At 40.4% G+C, this 24491-nt stretch overlaps 1 protein-coding gene across 4 annotated transcripts in view; it reads right to left on the minus strand.

Annotated features, from left to right (window-relative positions):
• The window catches only part of kif13ba (kinesin family member 13Ba), a 33958-nt gene extending 24664 nt beyond the window's left edge, over nucleotides 1-9294 (minus strand). For 3 of the 4 annotated variants that reach the window (XR_014125568.1, XM_081721611.1, XM_027001445.3), the window contains exons 1-2: nucleotides 7904-9294; nucleotides 5126-5219 (exon numbers count right to left, since the gene is read on the minus strand). Coding sequence is in view for 3 of the 4 variants with exons in the window: in XM_081721611.1 (XP_081577737.1) it covers nucleotides 5126-5219; nucleotides 7904-7973 (164 nt within the window). In the remaining variant the exon portion in view is untranslated. The remainder of the gene's footprint in view (nucleotides 1-5125; nucleotides 5220-7903) is intronic. The other variant, XM_027001444.3, reaches the window with a different exon arrangement.
• Between the last annotated feature and the right edge of the window lie 15197 nt (nucleotides 9295-24491).

The following is a 24491-nucleotide window of genomic DNA, read 5'->3' on the forward strand; positions in this document are numbered from 1 at the left end:
TTCAGAGAGCCTGTGTCAGCTTTTCTATGTGATCTAGTTATGAATTATGCTGATCCTCATAGCAAAGCATATGGTTGTTATTATCCTAAAATGCCTTTGTGACAGGTCACACCAATCATAGGGAGATAAGCAAGTAAGAGCATCACCCTAGCTACGCAGTCTTCGGTTTATTTTAGCTTTCTAGTATTTACTCACTATAGGGTCACTCTCACAATGTCACTCAAAGCCCCTAGCATCCTGAGCACTGCCATATAGCCCTCACAGTGAGATTGTGAGAGCAACCTCCCTCATTGTGTGCTGCAGTGCAATTGCTGCTCTCTTGCACAGCGCCAGCACACATAGGCATGCAAATACATGTGCGTGTGCATATGCACACGCTCGCAAATGCATTTGTGCACACACACACCCACATAGACAAACACATGCACAAAATTGCTCCCTCCCTCACATGCACCCCCCATATTTTTCTCTAAGGGAAAACCTACCCTCATGCACAGCTGTGCATGCAGGACTAATGTCAAAAATGAGACATTGGTTGGATGGTTCAATAGTAAACAAAGAAAGGTCTTAAATTCCCCCCCCCCCACACCATCACTTATTAATGAAGGGGCCACTAGCATAAAGTGTGTTGATTCATTTTGTCATTAGCATTTAATGTCTTAGAAGGTAACACTGGAAATGTTAACACTGTACAGCCATAGAAGACTTTTTTCAACTGCGACCCATAACATTAATTCCAAGGAGTTCTTGCAATCCAAGTTCTTTTATGCAGCTAGAATCAGTAATGAGCTTTGATTTCAATAACTGTAATAAAATAATCTATAAAATAAATATGACATAAAACCTATTATTAGTTTCATCAAACTGTGGTAGCCTAGTTTCAGCTCCTAGGCTCTACACCGCAGAAGGCAAAAAGCATTATATGACTTGGCCCCACCTTCACCTCTTAAAGTTCCCGTATCTCTTTTATAGCACTGAACATTCTCAGAAATGCCACCTTTCTGTAATATTTTAAAAGTACAACATACTCAGATCAACAAGCTAAACAACCCCACACACACACACCCATGGAAAATGGGGGAGAGCTGAGCTTTTGTCCTTTTAGAGTTCATGTTCATCACCAACAAGCTAAACAACCATACACACACCTGTCAGGGGAGAGTTCATGTTCATGCAAATGTATGACTAGTGGAACAAATAGAATTGACAGAACAAGTGTCTCAGAAAATTCAGTCTCAGAATTACCATATTCTGAATATTACCATATTCAGAATTACCATATTAGGGGCAGTGGTAGTTCAGTGGTTAAGGTACTTGACTTGTAATAGGAAGGTTGCCAGTTCAAGCCCCACCACTGCCAAGTTGCCACTGTTGGGCCCCTGAGCAAGACCCTTAACCCTCAACTGCTCAAGTTGTACTCAGTCATAATTGTAAGTCGCTTTCGATAAAAGCATCAGATAAATTCCATTAATGTAAATGTAAATATTCCTGTTTAATTTCACTACCATGATTTAATATTTCTTTCTTAGACAAAACATCCCTTTTCGGCATCGATTAGCAGATGTCTCTACAGCTCCAGTAGCACTGGCAGCACTTGGCTTGCATGACCAATTTTAGCTCTTCAGTGCATTCCCCTTAAAGAATTATTTAAAGATGCAAATGCCATGGTAAGTCAGTGAGATAATTATATGATGCACCAAACTCAGTCTCACCCGGACCTACATGACAAAAACTACAGAAGGCTGAGAGACTGAATGCACTGCGTTCATTTGCTTACTCATATATGCATTCATGCATACAGGCATGCACAAGCACACACCATCTTCTCAGTCAGATCATTTAAATAATTTTATTCCATTTCAGGCATTTGCAGTGTCCTAACCCATGAACGAAGAGATTATGATTTATACGCCTGACCCAACTTCAGTCAACCAGGCACAAGCTAATTATTTAAAGCTTAGGAATAGAGAGCACCTGGAAAAACTGGGACCAGAAGACAGCCTGGCATACATGGTCAGTGGGATACACACAAAGACCTGGCCTACTTTGACCTTAACAAGCCAAAAAAGGCAGTAGAAAACCTGTGACAGCCATTTATTAAATGGAAATTCAGCAAGGAAGAGTTTTTGAACAGAATGAATTCACCAAGACTGAAACTCTAGATAGCCCAGATATTCTCCTGACCCAAAATGCAGAACACTGTCAGTTAGAATCATAATCAAGGATGTGGTGTGTTGAGTCTCTTTCACTGTACGAACATGCTACACTGCTGCAGGACACTCAAATGGTACATCACAGTCAAACCATGTTATGGATTTAAATAGTACCATTTCTGACATTCTCACACAAGTGAATACAAGATGAATACAAAACATTACTGCATAATTGGCCTTTGGGTATTATGTGAACTGATGAAACCTGTTTTTCATTCTGAGAGTATAGCTAAACCTAAAGCTCACTAAATCAGGGGTGTCAATGTCTGCTTCTGCAAACTTTAGCAATTGAATCCGGTTTTTAACTAACATTAGGCTGCGTAGGTGTCAAACGCTGGTCTGACAGGGCCAGAGACCAGTGTGGTTTGGTGTTTGACTTGCTTAAACACACATGATTCAACTCATCAAACAATTGACAGGTTTAGTAGGTGTGTCTGAGCAAAGCAGTCACTATACTTTGTTGGACTCCGGCCCTCCAGGGCAAAACAGACACCCATGCATTAAACTAAAGTCATTCAATTAACCTCGGTGCCTTTTCAGTTACCGACATGAGCCCAACTGTCAATTTACAACCGAGTTACCATTAGTTTTCAATATGTAAGAATATATATAATTACTTGAGTTGAAAATAAGGACACTGGGTACAGCACAGACATAGTTGCTGATGACACATTAATAATTTCACCTATCTATTACACAGACCTCTGGGCATCTCTCAAAACCACACCTCCAAAAGATAAGTCTTTGTCAATGACAATTACAACTGACAAAACAAGCCAAAATCCACCAGGTTGTAATGATTTAAAACTTAACATCTACTATACAGAGGTGTATACAATGATATGGGCTAGTAAAATGCTTTACTTCTTAACAGGTCAACAGAAGAAGTTTGAAGACATGGCACCATCACACCTTTAACAAACAACGTGACTGCATAAAAGAACACAGACAGGAAAGCCTTTAACCTTCTTCTTCAAACCATTTTTAAAAAACTTTATTAATAGTCACACACACTTCCAAGCAGTGACAGCAATGTGGCCTGAACACTAGTAATTGACTCAAAAAATATTCAAATACAATCAAGAACCTATACAGGACATGATGCTTGGACACACACCTTTAAATTTTCTGTATGCACCACTATTCTTAACTGTAAACTTAACAGGCGCTAAGACCCATATGCCATGAGTCATCAGTATGAGCTGCCTTAGGCCCAGCTGTGAACATTACGTTCAAACAAAGGATGGCGAGCCTGGTAAGGCTTCACTACCATGTACAAATATGGCGTCACAAAGGAAACCAATATGTCTTGTTTGAACAGAGGCGTCTTGTGCTGTCTAACACATAGGCTAACAATTAATATCAATTGGTGGGAAAGATATACGCGCTCCTGTTCTGCACATGTGAACTAAGCCATGTGAGGCATCTGGACTGTGCGGGGTGTGTATTAACGGGGATAGCGATTCAACACTGCGGAACTCATGAACTCAGCTCTGCAATTAAACTGTCTGTTGTGTGAAGTCAGCAGGCGGCACAGCCATTGACTTCCAAGTTTAAAACCTGTTCCACCTCACCCTTTGTCTGCCTGCTACAGCCAGAGAAAGGGAGTGGGACAGGAATAATTGTGCTCTCTTGTTTATCCCCATATAAGCCGGGGGGGGGGGGGGGGGGAGAAAAAAAAGTTTATGGCCGACAGATGCTAAAGCTAACTTGTATATTCCTCTCTCCTGCAGAATGCCGTTCTTCAGTTGTGGATGACCCAAGGTTAAACTCCCCATGCGTTGCCACAGTGACAGAGAAAAGAGAGTGAGTCAGACAGAAGAGAGTTATGTCTTGACACATGGCAGGATGGAGGGAGCAGCATGCAGCCTAAGAGAGGATTGTGTGGCTGCACTCCCGCTAGCCCGCCCACCCCCATGGCACCTTCACCGCTCACAAAGCCCATCAAGAATACTGAGCTCTCCGCTGGTCAGCGCGCTGTGAGCTGCACCCATCAGTCTCCGAAAAACAATCCGGATCCGAACAGGATGACACAGCATGGACAGTGAAGCTGTTTAACTAGTAGCCCAACGAGAGGATGACAGCAGCATCCCTCGTCATACTATGTGGCCAAGACCACGATTCCTCTACTACACAAAACTCCAGCAACACCAGGATCCATACTGAGGTCAGCAAAACTCAATGCATTACTAACGCAGATGGAAGAAAAAAAATGTTTTTATCTGTGGCATTATATCACTGTAATGTATTAAAAGCATCCATCACTCTCCAATTCATAATTTCATGCTATGCATTTTACACAGGCAGAAAATCTTGAAAGAATCCAGAAAACCTCCGATCTATAAAAGTGTCGAGGTTAACTGGCAATGCTTATAGGCGTCCTTCACGTGGAAAAAGGAGGATTAGGATTCGTCACCCATTCCTGTCACGGACCATTAACACAAATACAACCACCAGTGCAGTGGCTGCCTTTTTATTTATTTATTTATTTTTATAAATAACCACCAAGTATAACACTATCTAACTAACATAATATATAACAAGCAACATATAAATAATAAATAAAATGTTATGCGAATGACAAAAAAAAGATTTTTTGGATGTTAGTAGCAATAAAATGTAATATCCATATAAAAATATCCTTTAATATAAACAGTTACTCCAAGGACTAAGACGAACATTCATTCATGCATGTAATCTGAATAGGAACACAAATTGACTATTTTAAAATAATCATCTTTGGCTATTGCAATGAGCACCTTTAACTGTTCCTTTGGAAAAGTGCAAAATATGTTTTCTCTCTGCCAAAGGGGCTTCTAGACCTGTGGCTGATAATACCGAACTTCAGGGATCTGACGAACAACCATTACAGCCATCCAGGGTGTGAAGCCATTGCGCCAATGTGAGCTTACCTTGAATCTGCCTTCCCCAGGTTTCCACTGGTTGGGTGCAGGAAGGTCTGGTTCCCCTCCATTTCTATGACACATCTTGTGTTCAGCTCCTTTTCTTTTAAGGTGAAAAGAGGAAGAATATGGAGGAGAAACATCAGCATGCTGTATTACCCAGGCAAAATGCATTTTCTACAGAGTGATGGAAATTAGTGTAATCTCACTGTGATTTATGATTTGCCTCATAATACTGCTGGTTCACATGGTTATCAAAAGGTCTTTGGGCCTTTCATTCTGCTGTTTAAGAATGATAATGAAACCAAAATGGAAACATTTTGTGGTATGCTGTGAGAGAGAGGATATTATTATTACCTGAAGACAACTGAATATACCAACAACAGAGTAAAGGGATTCTAAAATCTGACCTCTCCTTCGATGGCTTATTGAACCATTTAAGACAACATATTTGGCACAAATCAGAGAAATCACTGTTAACTGACTACAGAAATATGTTTAAGTAGAGCAAAGTCACAACCTTGTCTTTTTTGTGAATGGTAAATGCCAGTCATTTGGGAATCTTGTTAACAGAAGCATCAGACCTAATCATTGCTTTCACCAGCTATACTACCAAGTATGGGTTTATCCTATATCTGCCTAGTCACTTTAGTGGGTTCTATAGAGTCCAGAAATCTCTTTACAACATACCAATAGTCATTACAAATTCATATGCACTGCAGTAATTATTTTCACTCTGGTTGAACATCAGGTACTTCTGAATTTGAGGCATGTATTCACATGTTCAGGCAATATACATAGCAACTAAACCCTTTTTATGTTTTTCACATTCAAAACAGCCAAAGCATAAAGGAAGGAAATGTTTTGGGTCACAAACATTCCAAGTGGAACACAAATCAGAACATTAGATTAACCATATATGAATGCACGGAAAGGAAATGCACTTCCACCAATAACATTATTCAGACCAAAGTTTCTTACTGTTTTAACACTGCTGATGGAAAACAATGTGGAAATGAGAGAATAAACAGCTGACTTAGAAATCCTTGGAAAGGACACACCATGAAACCAGAATGTATGACCACCTCATGCTCAAAGAGGAAACACAGGCTTCCTCCATCCACTAGTGGCTTCTAATGGAGAAACTAGAGGATAAAGGGTGTGGCACAGAGCTGGGTTAAAGTGGGAAAATCAGGTCTGAAAAGGACAGTACTGTAGTAGAGATAGTACAGCTGTGAATAGCTGGTAAGAGCAAAACTAAACTAATGTTTATTTATTAAGGCTCAAGTTGTAGCATTTGTGTTGAAGGTAGTCAGTTGCAATTCATGGCAAAAAAAAGGGTCTGAAAATGTTCTAAATGGACACTAAAATAACTGTAACCAATTAAAATAGGAGAATAAGTAGTGTTTGATTAGTTATGAGCTGTACAAGCCCTATACTTCTTATCTAAGACAGATAAGAATGTGATGTCATAGCTTTAACCTCACCATGAAGCATCAGGAAATTATTAACAAGTTAGATATTCCCTTGCCCTGCTGTTTAAATGTTTGGCACAGTTGTCAGACAAAGGTGTGGATTCAAACTTGTTCTTTGAAGGTCTAAAAATGTCTATGGTAATGGGAACATGCTCGGTTTGCAATTAGCAAATTGTCCACTACAGTCCATTCAGACTCCCTTCCTGCTTTTGTCCAAGAGACACACAAACACACACACACACACAATTACTCCATAGCAAGGAGCAAGCTATACAGACATGAGAAGAAAGACTGAAAACTAGCCTAAATATAAGAATCTGCAAGTTAATGCTTACAAATATTTCTTAAGTAAAAGGATTAATGTTATTGTATGCATAACAAGCCTAACTGTATGACCAAAACTGAAAATGTTTTCCCCTTCAAAGCTTAAATACATGATTACTTCAGTTAACATACATGATTACTTCAGTTAACATAGATGATTACTTCAGTTAACATAGATGATTACTTCAGTTAACATAGATGATTACTTCAGTTAACATGGATGGTATTAGTCTGTGTGGTTTGTGGAAGCACACAAACTTTACTGGACGGGTCTTGTGACCAAATTTTACACTCAAATCCGACACTTGACCTCAACAAATCTGGTCTGCTTCAACAGCTCTCATTTTCCAGGGCACATGTTCAACCACGACACAGTTCCACTTTCAGAAGACCTCAAAAAGCCCAATCAGAGACTGCTGCAACTCAACTGCCAATTATCAGCACTCTAAGAATAGATATTTCTGAATGATAACAATGCTCCTGCTAAAACACAAACAAATGTAGTGTACATTTAATTCCTCCCGAATCCTGGGAAAGCTGTGATGCTATATAATTTCTTCAACAATAGTTATTTCTATTAGAATTACCCAGCCCTCCATAAAATCCAAGTCATCTTTTTGAGATGTGGAAGACAAACTATTGCATGAACATTGCCAGAAGGGAAATGGTTACAAGCAAATTACTGTGATAGAATATTTTGTGTATTTTCCTACAAACACATGATTTTGCATGATGGCATAGTAAGAATACTTTCAAATAAAGGGTCTACATAGGAATAAATCGCAGTAGTAAAACTTAAACCGCAAGTTCACACTTTGACCAAGTATATATCTCTTCAGATATTTATATTCACCTCCATGATAGTAGTACAGCTATACTTTAATGTGCAAGCAAATCATACAACGGGCTAATACTGAAACTGAACGTATCAACTTCTCCACTTTATCCAGTGTTGTAGTTATTAAGGGTGATGACATTTGTAACTCACCTCGACGGTTCATAGGGCGAACCCTGACAGCAACCTTTACGTTAGAATCGTTCAGATTGGTTTCACCCATGTTTGCCTTTAGTTGCAGACAAAAGGCAGAACGTCTATCCCAAAAGAAAAATGGTCTGGATGCCAAACCTAAGCAAAAGCATCTAGTTAGGTAGATCAAGAAGTCCCGAGTATCCTTGAATTCAAGTTTCCTGCGGAGGTTTCCTTTCTAGTTAGCATACATCGTTTTAGAGAGCATTCATAGCGCTATTGCAGAGCCCAGAGCGGTAGGCATTTTCCTCACTCGGTTGCTTCCTTCCCAACATTGGGAGTGAGAGAGAGAAATTCCTTTATATACAATGTATGTTAATTATCAAGAGAATATATTGACCAAAAAAAAAAAGTTAGCTTAAACTACACTCCGGCCCGAAAGCTAGCTAGCCATCTTTGCTATCTTAGCTAGCTAGCTAACTAACTAACTAAACAACTTCGTTTGATTCGCGTCCGAGTCGAGGTCCGAGTTGGTTGTCCAACTAATGCTGGCAAAACATGCTACTGTAAATAACCATGACGGAAACTCCTGGCCAGTCGAATGAAAATAAGTAGGGCCTGAATTATTAATTCCCTGTAATTATAGTTTAACTGCGATTTTTAACCAGTTAAACGAGTTTTTAACCAGCTATGCAGCTAACTAGTTAGCTAAAGTTAGCTAGCTAGCAGCATCACCAACCTGCCGCCGGTAATATTAGCTTACGCTAAGTCTCACCACAGATAACTGCGGAGACAGGTTGTTAATGTGGACTGGATATCTTGTTATCGGAGTGAAAAGTTATCTCGCCGGGTGCCCTCTTTTAGCCGACCAGCTCCTTCTTTCGGTCGACTGTATATTCAGCTGGGGTAGTCAATAAATAGCTTTCCTCAGGTGACCTATTTAGCTGGCCAGTTAACAAGCTAACGTTATTTGCAGTTATAATCAGCTACCGTTAGTTAGCTAGGTTAGCGTGTTACTAACCAAAGCTTCCTTTCACAAAGTTCACGCGAACAATCCAAACAGACTAAAATAAATAAAATATGGATTAATATGGTAGATACTTTGGAAAAACAAATCAAACCGCCATAAGCATTGACGAAGTAATAATGTTGTTAGCTTACAATGCTAGCTTACGTTACATAGCTACACAATATTGGCTGGATAACGGGTCGGGTCCAATTTCATTATTAAAACAGTGCTGCTTGCGACAAAAACTTCCATCCTCCTTGACAAATCTTCGTATTTTTCCGAGATGACATTAACTTTTTAAATGTCTGTGTCATATTAACAGATCCAGGAAAGTGAAAATAAAGCCAGTTCATGAGCGTTCCTGTTTAAATCCTGCGGCCAATGCATGCAATAGCGGGCGTCTCTCGTTCCCGTAGTCTGCGTTTGGATTGTGGTTTAGTTGGACTTCATCACCATCATGGTGAGGTCAAGCGATCAGCTCGCTTCATCTAAGCCTACAAGTATTAGTAGAGGTATTTGTGTATTTTTATTTGAATGCTAAAATATAATGAGTATAAATATATATTTGCCAATTCCGATGATTTATTAGATTTTAAGGCTAAACAACAGTATAATTTGCGCCATAGGATTGCTTTGTACGGAATGAATAAACATGACGACGTTAGCATACATCCTGCGCATACTCCAAAAATGTGCTTCACAGCTTACATGCACTCCTCCTCTGAAGAGTGGGCCTGATATTTTTATGATATTCATAATGAATAATTTTGTAAATGACGAGAAGAATTTGCTTTTGAATCTAGGGACTTTGATGGCCTTTAAAAGTCACAATATTATATCTTAATTTCATTGCATCGTAGTCAAAACCCGTATTTTATTTACACCTAAGAACGAATCGAATGTATTATTCATTTTAATTCTACAACCTCTAAGTTCTGCTTATGTTTTATATCTATTTTTTATTTTGCAATTAGAAACAGCACATCCAATTCAAACTACCATGTCACGACGACATCTGCTGGTAATGAACAGAAACGTTGCCGCATCGTTGCATCCTTTCACATCTATGTTTGGTCGTTGTACTCATCTTTTTCGTAGCAGCAGCACTACTGTTGTCATCGTACTCTTCATGGCCATGTTTAGAATCGATATTATCCTTGAGCTGTTGCGACAGCAGGTAGCCTTAATTTATTTGCCAGGCAACAAGCACCCAGTTCATGGATGTGTGGTAAGAGGAGTTAGAGGTACTTTGTGTGATGTGTATGGACTTTTAGCGAGTCACAAAATGTTTCTTGGCCAAGATACTTGACTTCTGGTTGCTGATAGTTGGTACTGTCTGCCTGTAACTAATACATTACAAGCACCCATACTTGGCAGGGATCATTTAGATTAAGATATTCTGACTTTTACAGAAAACCTAAGAATGAAATCATAATGAATACTGGATAATCAGGAAATAACTTACACATTTTAATCATTCCAGCAGTTTCTCTGTTACACGTATCTGTGAGCGATGTGTCGTTCACGAACGATTCGGTTCTTTCATATTAACAATGGTAGTCGACTGACCGTTTTTAAAGTTTTATTTGGTTGTTTTAGATAACCGAATGTTATTTTGGACAAGCGAAATTGTTACTAGCTATCTTGAAGTGAAGCACTGTGTCCATGTAGGCCCCAGGTTTCTTTAATGCGTGTTTAATGCGTGTTAGCTGCATTGAGGTAAACCGAAAAGACATCAAAAAGGAATAAACAACTCTGTAAATATTCCTAACTCAAATTATATTACGTAGATATCTCGGCCATGAACGGATCTGTAACGAGACTAGATAGTGTTCATGGCACATCGTGATTCCTGCTGCATGAGATACAACGCCCAAGGAGTTGCATTAAGAATGGAATACAGACAAAATGTAATGAAGTGTGCGTGTGTGTGTGTGTGTGTGTGTGTGTGTGTGTATATATATATATATATATATATATATATATATATATATATATATATATATATATATATATATATACATATATATATATATATGAATGATTTGATAAATAAATGATTGGGTTAACCAAATGCATTTATATTCATTAAAAAGAGATATGCATGACGTGATGAATAGGTCTAATTAAATTTTTAAACAGAGAGGCAACAACAGTTATACTAACACACATGCAATGTAATATAAGCCTAATATTTAGTTACTTTTAATGTTTTTATGTTATTAAAATGGTTTGACCTGAAAGAATTGACTCGGGCTCACTTACCCTTAAAAATGTAGGCTTATCAAAAATCAGAAGGAAAAGAAATCAATCAATCAATCAATCAATCAATATCTCTCTCTCTCTCTCTCTCTCTCTCTCTCTCTCTCTCTCTCTCTCTCTCTCTCTCTCTCTCTCTCTGTGTGTCCAAGCGCTTGTGTACTCGGGTTTGGTCCACTGCTTACAAAAATCCAAACAATGACTGTAATATAAATTTTTTACACTAGAGGGTACTAACTTCTAGAACATGTCAGACGTCTCAGTTCTGCTTGCATATCTAATGTTCAGTGGATTGTATTTGGCACTGAATAAACAAAAGATTCATGATTACCAAGCAATATAGAAAATCTTTGTAGTAGGGTTAAGAAGAGATGAGATGGGCAGAGCAAGCTCACGGCCTCATACTAAATCCGACTGATTTGTTATGATCTCGTGTGAGCAATGACATTTGAACAATGACTTTGAACATGAGCATAACATGTGACAAAACAACTACAGTTTCGCCTCACTAATCTTTCCATGCTGACATTCAATCCTGGTTTATCCAAAAGCTCCACTCAGTTATATTTTAACCGATTGACCTTTACAATTAATCTACTATTTGTAACTTAATTTGTCATTCATTCTAACAGACTTCTTCACTCTGCATGCATATTGAGGGACAGGTCTTAATCGCTTGTTTTATGATACAGACAGTTCTCTTTCTCCCTTTATGATTTAGTGTAAATGTTAGAGTGTTTAGGCTCTTACTGGGCTTCAGATGGAGCCGCTATGATGTATTTAGCCGAGGCATCATGGGCAAAGGTCATTTGCTTTGAACCCTGCAATGCTGCAAGCCTCCACCCCACAGTTTTGGTTTCTGCTCCCATCACCCAAACAAGCGACACCAGTAGGTGGATGTCTTTGTTAGCTCTTCACCTAGGTCAGAACGAGTGATAGTCATGTGAGTCCAACAATAAACAAGAATGTTTGAAACTTTTAAATGCCCATCAATGTAGTGAGTGAATGTGTCAATCATTTTGTATCAAGTTTTTTAACAACTACTCTCTTTATCACTTAGAAGTTTGGGGGTTTTTTGTATGTTGCATATTAAAGAATATAACTTAATAAACAAAATTGTCTATTAAGCAGATAATTGGAAATGAACTGTACAAATTAACAAAGCCTAATCAAACCAGGATGATTCAACAAGTAATAAGGCTTTGATTAGGCTTTGCTTCATTTTTTAGAATGATTCAACTCTATTTTAGCAGGTGCTAAGGAGCGATATTCTGCGTGGGCGAGGGTCTTGTGGATTACTGGTCCCAGTGCTTTTTATCGTAGGAGTTCATTAAGATGACACGATTAGAGTAATTGTTCCGGTTGCTAATCAGACAGGGACAGGCAGAGGGGTCGATTTCAGAGATGACCATTATCTTTACTGAATGTGTGTGTGTGCGTGTGTGCTTCTGTTGGCTGGGGAATGGGGGGGCTGTCATGGGTAATCTACGGACTGGCCCACTGGGCTAAGAAGAAAGAGGCTCTGAAGTGATCACAACTACAATTGTGTCATATTCAGAAAGCTTTATTAAACATCTGATTTGTCATCTCTCATTGTCAGGGCAGCGGTATAGAAACTATGTTGCCACACTTGTTACTACTCTGTAGCGTTTGTCTCTAACACCAATTTGTAGATTTGAATATTTGAATATATGTAGCTGTCATCTTTTCTGACTGCCTAGAGAAAAAAATCTAAACTTGTTATAGTGTTTGGATATAGAACTGGATTTGGACATCAGCAGTATTTTAAGGTAAAGCTTTATAGCTGCCTGGCCTTTTTGCTCCATGGAGAGTGCAAAGAGAGAAAGAGAGAGAGAGAGCGCGCGAGCGAGCACATATGCCTGGGATGTGTGAGCGCACATATGCCTGGGATGACTCACAGTGTCCAAAAAGGAGGATTAGTGGATTGCAGAGAAAGAAACAAGAGAATCAAACACAAATGTCCATCTTTCCTCAAGAAGCGGTCTGATTCTCAAGTGGCAGAAGCAGTTTCCCTTTGGACCTGTGTTGATTTTATTTTGTGCATACTACGTGGAATCTTCAAAACATTTTTCCATCTCCCAGGAAAGTAATATAGTCAGGATAAGAAGAAGCTCCACAGCAGTCAAAATAACATCAATATCCCAGTACCAGCCTGTGCATTACAGTGAGTTCTGTCAGATATGTCTGACAACAGTTGCTACACTACCATTACCGGGTGTGAACTGCACCTGTTTACTGGTGTTCAAGCCAAGAACAGGGAGTGGACAACACCTGCATTTCCCAGGAATTAATTAGCTTTAGGTTGTACACTAACCTTACAGGTCATTCATATAGCCTGAATATACACATGTGATATGATTCTATAGGGAGTACAGGCTTGTAGAGCCTTCTATTCTGTTAGTAACATCGCAGTGGTTGGTAGCAGCTGAAAACAATTTTGCAAGCAGCCCCTGTTGATAGCCATAGTCAAATACTGAAGCTGTAATATAGAATTCCTTTGCCTTGCTGTGCCCCCTGTGCTCTGTTAAATAGCAGCTTGTACTGCAGCTCTTTCTATAGAGTATTTCTTCACATTCTTCCCAAGAAAACAAGATTATATTTATTATATGTATTATTATGTTTTATATGCATTTGTCCATTGTTAACGAGAGCATGGATTAAGTGAAGACGAGCAAAGGTTTAGATGCATCCTTGAGATTCTTACTCCATTAGAATGGATGGTGTTAGCAGTGTGGTTGAAAATAAAGAATGCTGATCACAGAAATTTATTTTATGTATTTGTTTTATGTATTTTTTTATTTATTTTATGTATTTTTATGCATGTTACAGATTACAAAAATACAGTAAATTTGCCTTAGTTATAATCAGTAACGTCTTGCTGTTAAGACACTCCACTTTCAGTGTGCATTGTACAATTATGCTTTCAATGCAGTTATTGTAATATGCATTATATCCATTTCTTCACTGTATATAATATAAATCATTCATTTACCTGACACTTTATCCAAAGCAACTTACTTAACACAACTTGAGCAACTGAGGGTTAAGGGCCTTGCTTGAGGACTCAACAGTGGTAACTTTGCAGTGGCAAGGCTTGAACCAGCCACCTTCAGAGTACTAGTTAAATACCTTAACCACTGAGTTACCATTGCCCAGTTACAGTTGTTTCTTCTGTAATTTAGACCAATATTACAAACCCTATTAGTATGGTCTCATATGAGGACAAATACATAATGGCAATGAGCATCATATGTGTCATAGTCCTGTGATTATGGTTTACAATTTTCATAACCAGCAAAAATCAAAAATAGTATGACACTGATTATTTGTGGCAAGACTAGGGAGAGCGAGTGGGTTTTGTGGTCTTGCCTCATATTGACTGGCAGAACATAGTCTTCTGTATCTCTGGAACAATCAGATCAAATGAATTGAACGGGTTTATGGGTGGACGTCATTAGCATGGCCACAGCCACCCGAAATTAGACTGTGGATGATGCAAGCTGAAACCAAAGAAGTCTAGAGGGTCTTTGCTGAATTGCAGTATTGTACAGCAACATAAGCAAACATTGAACACACAAAAAAGAAAAGCAAAGACAAAAAGTTAAAATATTATAAATCTGAATACAATTATAATAATATTGTAATACAAAATAATATAAGATAAAGAATTATTGATGGAATATAAAGACAGTACCTACATTATAGATATTGCCATATCTCAGTGACCAACACAATTGTAACGTGTGTTGGCCCGAGTGCCGTAGGGCGAGGGGCAGGACGCCGGGCAGGACGCACAGACTTCCTCGACAGGGACGGTCATTTATTAACATAAAGGACAGCAGCACTCACACGTATTACAAACGATGAACGTGAAACGATTGACGTTAAACAAACACGATACACAAGAATACATCTAACATAAACACGTTACATTCAGACATTATGCCGACAATAACCAACACCCTGCACACTTTAACACGGGTTTATATACATAAAGATGAACGAGGTGCAGGTGTGGTTACAAACAAGACAGTCCACCCACTGCACGTGGCGGGCCGAACCACGTGACTCGCGGGAGGCGAGCGTTCCGTGACGACGATGACATGGTGTCCCCATGTTTAAAGTTGACTTAACCACTCGCCCTAGAACAAAACGAGTAATTCACTGGACAAAATTTGGGCCCTTTACTGTTTATTTGAAGTAGGGATCATCTACTGAGACAGCACTGCCGGCACAACTGTTATAGGACAGAACAGGTCAGACGCCCATGGATAAAGTGAATGTAGCCAGAGGGAAAGCCATTTCAAACAAAACAATCCCAGAGAGACAAAAACAGGGCAAACAAATCCAGAGGGAGGCAAAAATCCCCCCCAAAAAAACCAACTCAGCGGGGTCAAAACATAAATCAAGCAAAGAGGAAAAGCAAGCACTAGAGTAAGGGCTCAGAAAGCACTAGAAAAAGTAGTAGCAATACTTCAGAGGGTTACATTGAAACATTATATATAAAAATAAATATATATATATATGTAGTATTTTTATATATATTTTATATAGTTTTCAAATTAAAAAGCAAAAAAAAAAAAAAAAAAGAGGGACCAACAGGCTTGACGGGTTAAGGCATTTAGCAGAATGCATATACTCAAGATTTTTATGATTGGTTAGGACCAAAAAACGGTGGTTGGCCCCCTCCAACCAATGTGTTCACTCCTCTAGGGCCAATTCTAGGGCCATGAGATGCAGTTTGGAGTCCTCGGCTCATTAAGACAGAATAGCTCCAACGCCAACACTGGACGTTTCGGAGCTGTATGATCAGGGAGTCTGAGAAAAGGTGCTGTGGGGAAAGCCCATTTTAGTTTGTTGAAAGCCCGATCAGCTTCAGGATTCCCAACGAGCTGTGAGAGGTGCAGCGATACTGCCTAAAATTCTAATGAACCACCTATAAAAAATTGCTGAAACCCAGAAGATTTTGCTGTTTCTTGACATTCGTAGAGATTGGCCAATTAATTATCACTTATACTTTATGATCATCCATAATGATACCCATGTAACTGATGACATATCCAAGACAGGAAGTGGACTGGAGGTGGAATTCACATTTCTTACCCTTCACATACAATTGACGTTCTAACAACATTTGGGGTACGGAACGTTTTAATAACATTTGTTGTACATCAGTAGGGAAGTCAGGGGAATATGTGAGATATAGGCAATGACATATCATCGAATAAATCTCGAAGTGTGTCATTAATAAATCCCTGAAAGACTGATGGTGCTCCACTTAATCCACAAGGCATTATCTGGTACTCATGGTGTCCTCTGGCAGTAACAAAGGCAGTTTTCACTGGTTCCCTTCTTTGATGAGAATCAAATTATATGCACTACTGAGATCTAATTTTTGGAAGTACCTGGCCTCTCTCAGTTGTTCCAAAGCTACCAGGATGAGGGGTAAAGGATAATGGTATTTCTTGGAGATCCGGTTATCAGTGGAGATTCTGATGATCAGTACAAGGACAGAGACCTCTGTCTTTCTTCTTCACAAAGAAGAACCTGGAAGCAATAGAGGAGGCGGATGGCTGAATGAAACCCTGTTGAAGGGCTTCATCTATGTACACTTCCATAGATCTCTCCTTCTCCTGTGTGAGGGAATAAACGCAAGCTTTATGTATCATGGCCCCCTCTAAGAATTCAATGGTGCAGTCACACTGCATAAAATTCCCCTCCGCTCCAGAGCCAATCAGTACTGAAAACAGAAGAACCAGACTGCGAGACAATGGAGAGGGAAAAATGATTTAAAGACCAACCCCTTTGTAGGAAAACTCACCACATTAGTGTGTGGAGACTACTCCACACACTTTAAAGGGGCTGGCACAGGGAAACAGTGGGATCTCAAACATCAATCCTGAAGAATGTGCCCTGTACCCCCACAGTATAAAGAGAATCTCTCCTGGAGTCATCTCCTTCCCTCCTGTGGGTTGAGATGAGAGGAATCAAACTGCATGGACTCATCAAGAATGCCTTTACATGGTTCTGATCCAATTTGTGGTGTGAGGCTATTAGGACGGACCCCTTGGGAACTTCAGGACCTGGCCCAATCGGCTAGCCAGGGCAATAATCCGGTCAAAGATGAGATCGTTGTCCTTGCACGCCAGTACCTCCATGTTGAGTTCATTACAGAAGGGAACAATGAGAGCGGTCTCATTCCGTCCACTTCCTGCTGCCACTGTGCGAAGTTTTGTAGCGTAATCCAAGCCTGAGCAAGTAGTCAATAAGACGAGGCAAGAGCTCTCCACAAGCATTACCCTCATGAGGATAGTCAAAGAATTCCTTTAATTAAGCTAAGAATTCCTCATAAGAATAAGTTCGGAGATTATTCCAAACCTCTGAAGACTAGTCCAGAGCCTTATCAGTTATACTGGGAAGTAAAAATGCAACTTTGGTTTGGTCAGAGCTGGGTGGGCAATTACTAAAATAAGTTGCACTGGAGTAAAAATCCACACTTATCAGGATCACCATCAAATTGATCAAATTTACTTACAGGAAGCATTGGACTGTTAGTGATGGGTGAAGCAGGTGGGTCAGGAGGATTAGGAGATTGAAAAGTACTGCCTATGGCTTGCAGTAGTGAGATCAGCTTGTGCTTGCTGCTCCACTTGTTGTTTAGCATGTCAACAGAATGGGTAAATTCCTCCAGTAATTGCTGGCCCTGGCTGGTAATGACCTGGACCAGATCCTCAGTATCCACCATCTGCATGGGTTGCTAAGTATTATGTTATAGGACAGAACAGGTCAAACACTCACAGATAAAGAGAATGTAGCCAGAGGTAGAATCCAAAAAGCCAGAGTGAAAGCCAGTCCGAAAATCCAATATAAACCAAAACAAAACAAAAGCAGAGATAAAAACAACAGGGTAAACAAATCCAGAGGGAGAGACATGAGGCAAAAATCATGGCAGAGGTAGCTTAGTCATTAAGGTACTTGTAATTGGAATGTTGCTGGTTCAAGCCCCACCACTGCCACGTTGCCACTGTTGGGCCCCTGAGCAAGACCCTTAACCCTCAATTGCTCAGGTTGTACTCAATCATAATTGTAAGTTGCTTTGGATAAAAGCGTCAGCTAAATGCCATGAATATAAATGTAAAAAACTCAACAGGGCCAAAACACAAGTCAAGCAACATGGGGGTGGGGAACCATTCAATAAGCACTAGAAAAAATAGGGGCAACACTTCATAAGGTTACAATTAAACATTTATATAGCATAGATAATAAGAAACAGGTGTAATCAACAGTCCAGTAAGGGAGAACGAGTAAATGATTGCTGAATATTGCTCTTGGCTGTGAACGGGATTCTGGAAGGGTAGTGTTGTTGATTGTTGTCGGAGCTGGGACAAACTGGTTGTGTGACAACTACCCCCAGCATAGCATGCTAGTAAAACTCATCAGTGATGAGTGACCTCGCCAGCCCTGACCAGTATTTGCCCGTCCTCACCTATCTTCACTCTTCGTCCTCGTCCATCCGCACCTATCTTCACCCGTCCTCCCTCGTCCATCCTCACCTATCCTCCCTCGTTCTCGTCCATCCTCACCCGTCCTCCCTCGTCCTCATCCATCCTCACCTATCTTCACCCGTCCTTGTCCTCGTCCGTCCTCACCTATCTTCACTCTTCATCCTCGGCCATCCTCACCTATCTTCACTCTTCATCCTCGTCCATCCTCACCTATCTTCACTCTTCGTCCTCGTCTATCCTCACCTATCTTTACCCGTCCTCCCTCATTCGTCCTCACCTATCTTCACCCGTCCTCGTCCTCGCCCGTCCTCACCTATCTTCACCCCTCCTCCCTCGTCCTCGTCCATCCTCACCTATCTTCATCCGTCCTCATCCTCGTCCGTCCTCACCTATCTTCACCCCTCCTCCCTCGTCCTCATCCATCCTCATCTATCTTCACCCATCCTCCCTCGTTCGTCCTCACCTATCTTCACCCGTCCTCCCTCGTCCTCACCTATCTTTACCCGTCCTCCCTCGTCCATCCTCACCTATCTTCACCCATCCTCCCTCGTTCGTCCTCACCTATCTTCACCCGTCCTCCCTCGTCCTCACCTATCTTTACCCGTCCTCCCTCGTCCATCCTCACCTATCTTCACCCGTCCTCCCTTGTCCTCGTCCATCCTCACCTATCTTCACCCGTCCTCCCTTATCTTCACCCGTCCTCGTCCTCGTCCGTCCTCACCTATCTTCACCCCTTCTCCCTCGTCCTCGTCTGTCCTCACCTATCTTCACCCGTCCTCCCTCGTCCGTCCTCACCTATCTTCACCCCTTCTCCCTCGTCCTCGTCTGTCCTCAACTATCTTCACCCGTCCTCCCTCGTCCGTCCTCACCTATCTTCACCCCTTCTCCCTCATCCTCGTCTGTCCTCAACTATCTTCACCCGTCCTCGTCCTCGTCTGTCCTCACCTATCTTCACTCGTCCTCGTCCTCGTCTGTCCTCACCTATCTTCACCCGTCCTCCCTTGTCCTCGTCCATCTTCGCCTGTCCTCAACAGTCCCAATAATCATCTAAAATATGCTGTTTGGTTAGTAGGAGGAATGTTTGGGAAAGTCTGCGATATTTACAGTGAGCCTGTTCTGACACACAAAAAAGACAAAATGTGTTTTTCAGTCACTAGCACAAAAGAAAAGTTTATTCATTCAGTGTCTTACCTCAAACTGGGTAACAATTTCAGTACCTTTTGTTTGTAAGATGTACTTTCGAAACTTCAGACCCAGAGCAGGGGATACATAGGTGGTCTGCCTGACCTCCACCAATGGGAGAGAGAGACCACAGTCAGGTTGCACCAGACCACCATAAAACAGACTGATGTCTCATTGAATTGGTCATTGATGCAACAGTCTGCTTGTGCTTCAGACACACTAGGAGCAACTCTCTCCCTCTAATCATGTGTTTCTTCCTCTACTAAGAGTCATAGGAAAAGTGGGAGGTTGATAACGAGTCTTTGCTAACGTTGCAGCTCAATTAATAGGAAAAAAGATTATGGGAAATGACATATCAATGCTCAGCTTTCAGTTTCTTCATGCCAATCTGGCACAACATTAAATGAAACAAATTGTTACGCAAATTGAACGCCATACTGTTTTTTTTAAATCTATGACGCTTTATTGCTATTATTATTGTTGCTGTTGTTGTTGTTAATGCTGTTGTTGTTTTATTAGCAGCACTCAGCTCCATCATTTATAATCAAAATTCCCATCAATTTCTGAATGACATGGGCGACGAGGATAAGAGGACAAAGAAGCTGCTACTGACCAGAGTCGGGGCGGGGCAGATAACAGGGGCTCTTCCCGCCTCTCACTCTGCAACAGAGCCGCCACACAGCCTGACAGATAAGGACAGGAGGACACCGGGGAAATGATGTGGCGATCAGGTTCGTGATGTCCACCCTACTGCTGCCTCATATTTGCTGTCAGATGGAAGCCTCCTTGAAAACTCCTTCTTTGACTTTCCAAATATGTATGCTGAATCTGTACTGGAACAATTTTTTTAAAATCGGGTAAGAGACGGTTTGTGGAGCTGAATGTGGAGCAGATTGTGTGTGTGTGTGTGTGTGTGTGTGTGTGTGTGTGTTTGTGCTTGCGTGCGTGCGTGCGTGCGTGTGTCTGATACAGTGTGACAGATGTATATTCCTTATATATAACAACATAAGACTATGTTCACCTTAAACACCTGTCCTCAAGACAGAAAACACAGTCTGGGCACTAGCTCAAGGCCGTTTCCTTGGGTTTAACTATCTCCATGATGCTTCAGTCCCACAAGGCTCAGACTGCAGTCATCTTTAAAGTTCATAGAAATGCTTTTGACCCCAATTAGCTCTCTCTCGTCCCTGGCCATCGCCTCACTGACAGTCCTGTCTGCTCTGCAGCCATAGAGGGACATGTTTGGTGCTGCTTTTAAGCAATTTCTGCAAATCCACTATATTTATAGCTCACCACTGCTCCTAGAAGGCATGTGATTTTCAGAGACAGGCCACACTGTACGTAGGCTCAAGGTTTTTGGGTTCCATTAGAGATTTGTAAGCCAGGTCAAATGATTGGTAAAGTGCTGTTTATTTGTTCAAGTTCATTTCCTCAGCATCACAGACGCACCACTTCCACAGTCGCTCTGTTACGTCATGACGAGGCGAGGCCAAGCATGGCATTTTCAGCAGTATAATCATTTCAGTCAGAGCACACTTTGCTTTGCTGTCATCACAACAAATTTCAATTGAATATTATTTGAAACCATTAATGTGAATTGTGTAAATAGGACAGTGACTTAAAGCTTATTACATAAAATAAGTTTATTATTTGTTGATATACCTACCAAATCATACTTCCTCACATCTGCCTTGCTTTACACAATGAAAATCAGCTATGCTGTACTCAAGATAGAGCTGTTTCAGTTTGAGGAATCATAAACAGTTGATAGGATATTAATTACATTATTTTGCTTTGTTCTTTAATTAGTAGATGGGCATCACAGTCATTTTGAGCACTCTTGTGTTATCTTTCCTGATTTTGGCATGTGGATGGTTAGATGGGCTTAAGCTCTCTCCTACATAAACATACCATCTTCTGAAACATGCTCCCACCAGCACTCCCTTGGCTGCATGCAACTTCTGCACTGCAGTAATGTGAAATCCCTACACATACTCCTGGGACCCATCAGCCAGGATGATGTTTAGTCTGTTGGGAATATTTCTAATCAGGTACATTCTAACTTTAGAAGGCATGTCAGAGCATCACAGTGCGCAACGTGAATGCTGTTGCGGTATTGGCGTCTGGTGATGTCCCTGTCTGCACTTCAGGACAAGTAGCGGGCAGGGTGGAGGTGGGTGGAGGTGGGTGGAGCAGGCTCCAGAGAGTAAAGCACACCGTCCATGAGAGAGCCTACGGTATATTTCAAGTGCCCAATTTAGCTAGAGGGGACAGACTAATATGAAACGCCTCATTTCATTGCTTTGGACAGCAACGAAACAGAACAAGATTACTTTTATTTATTCCAGGATGTGAACATGTATGTGTGATTCTTTCTTGCACCACATAATCTTTATATGGATGATTTCGTTAGAGAATATTTATTATTATTATTATTATTATTATTATTGGTTTGTTTTTTTTAGAGAAATATTTAATTATCTGGACCACTGATTCCACATATGCCTCCATCATTTACCAAGGTTATATATTTGAAGAGTATTTGCAGAGGCCAAGCAAATTAACAAAATATATGTAATATTTCATCGTCAAATCTCATCATGGTATTGCTTTGGTCCATTTGGCACAGTAATATCCAATTATGCTTCCAGGATGGTTTCTGTTACATCGTGTGCTACATATATGATAACTTATAGCAATTTTAAAAAAGGATTTACAATCTTAAAAATGTCTTGTGATGAAACACATACACTCTTCTACATCTTTATTATTCTTGTATTGAAGTAATTCTGCAGGTTATAGTGATAAAGTCTTTGTGTGTTTGTGCATGCGTGTGCGCATGTACGTGAGTGAGCAATCCTCATCCAGCCTGAGATACACTCTTCACAGGGTACATTAGTGACTATCTGTCAGGAAATTTATCAACCATAAAAAACGGTATTCTGGAACACAAACACTCCTAGGTCAAAGCTCTTTTCTCTAACATTTCAGAATATTAGCAATTAGCTCTTTTGTTTTATCTAATGTTCTTGCTAGATATTGCGCAGTTCAACATATTCACAAAGCCCCTGAGATTTATTTACGCACATTTGTTAATTATCAATTAAACCCCAGACTAATGAAGCTTTGCCCTCATTTGAATTAATTCCCAGATGGGTTTCCTGATTTATGAGTGACAAAAACATCTGTTCCCTCCAAACGGTGCTCCTACTGCAGATAATATTTGTCTTTTATTAGAAAAAGCAATTATGAAAACGTTGTGGTGATAAGCTTCTTCAGATATTATCTTTGGAAAAATTGTCCTTCTAGGTCCTGTGCTGATTTAGTGTAAATTCACTTAGACTTTCATGAATAATTGCTACTCATGGGTATCATGTAATTCATAGATTACAGAGACACAGCACACATTTCTGTTTTGTTTTTTTTTTAACCCCCTCTGTTAATTAACCTAAAGTTTATAAATGAGGAATGGGCCTCAGATGTGTTTATGCATAGAATTTTCTAGACTTATGTGTTCGTCATCCCAGTCACTCTCTGTCCTGACTGGAAACTGTAGGCGTGTGGTCTGTCAGAGTTGGTCCATTAACTTAATGGACTGTGGGTCATTGTGGGAAAAGAACGAGCAAAAATAGATGGAAAATGTCCGAGAGAGAGACAGCAGGAGGCAGGGACAGTAACCTTTTTGGCTTCTTTATTGGAATGAGATGACACACTCGAGCAGGTCTTAAATGAACAGCGTCTGTAGAGGCAGCTCTTCTGAGAGACTTGCCCTTTCTCTGTGTTCCACAGCCAGGCTGTGGAAGAAACATCGCTTCTCACCACTAATGACAGGTGTGACTCCTCCCAGCTCTCCACACCATGCTTCTGTCCCAGATGAACTTCTGCTCCACCAACAGAGCCACAGATCTTATTCATGTACAAGTAGAGTCCATGATCAAAATATTTCCTAAAGGGCTTTTCTTTGAAAGGATTAGAGTGAAAGATTTGTTTAGAAAATCCATTTTAAAAAGCAGCAGTGTTGATGCTATTTTAAAGCGTTACAAAGGCTTCACCAAAAAAAGAATATTCTCCTTTCCCATTGCAATGAAGTTGTAGCTTTGACAAAAAGGCTCTACAATATACAGCATGATGGCACTGCACACAAAACTGAACGACATGTGCTCATTAACACTGTTCACATATCAGGTTGAAAGTTTTCAAAATGTAATTAACAGCATCTTTATCACTGCCGTTGTGTTCACTGATGATTGATAATGCTCACGGGCTCTCTGTAGACTCATCCTCCTGACAGTTAATTACTCAGTCAACTTTAGAGTTCATGCTGTGTGAATCGGCAAGAGCTGCAACATACAATTCCTCGCTTCGCTGAACTTACAGCAATTGCTGTTTCAGAAATTAGGTCTAAATTGCACTCTCCTTTTGGACCAGATAACACCAAAGACCTTAAAGAAGAAGATTTCTTATATCACAGCGTGTGACAGAGAAGAAGCTAGAGTGAATTTCACAGCTGGCCAAACCGCAGCATGGAGTAAACCAAGCTCTATCTGGCCCTACAGCAGGTGTGCAATGTGCAGGACACGCAATGTTTCTTTCATCACCTTGCTTAAATCATAATCCTATGAAGGAGCTCTGA

This window comes from Electrophorus electricus, chromosome 10 (genome assembly GCF_041902795.1).
Source record: "Electrophorus electricus isolate QZ-2024a chromosome 10, ASM4190279v1, whole genome shotgun sequence".
NCBI lineage: Eukaryota > Metazoa > Chordata > Actinopteri > Gymnotiformes > Gymnotidae > Electrophorus > Electrophorus electricus.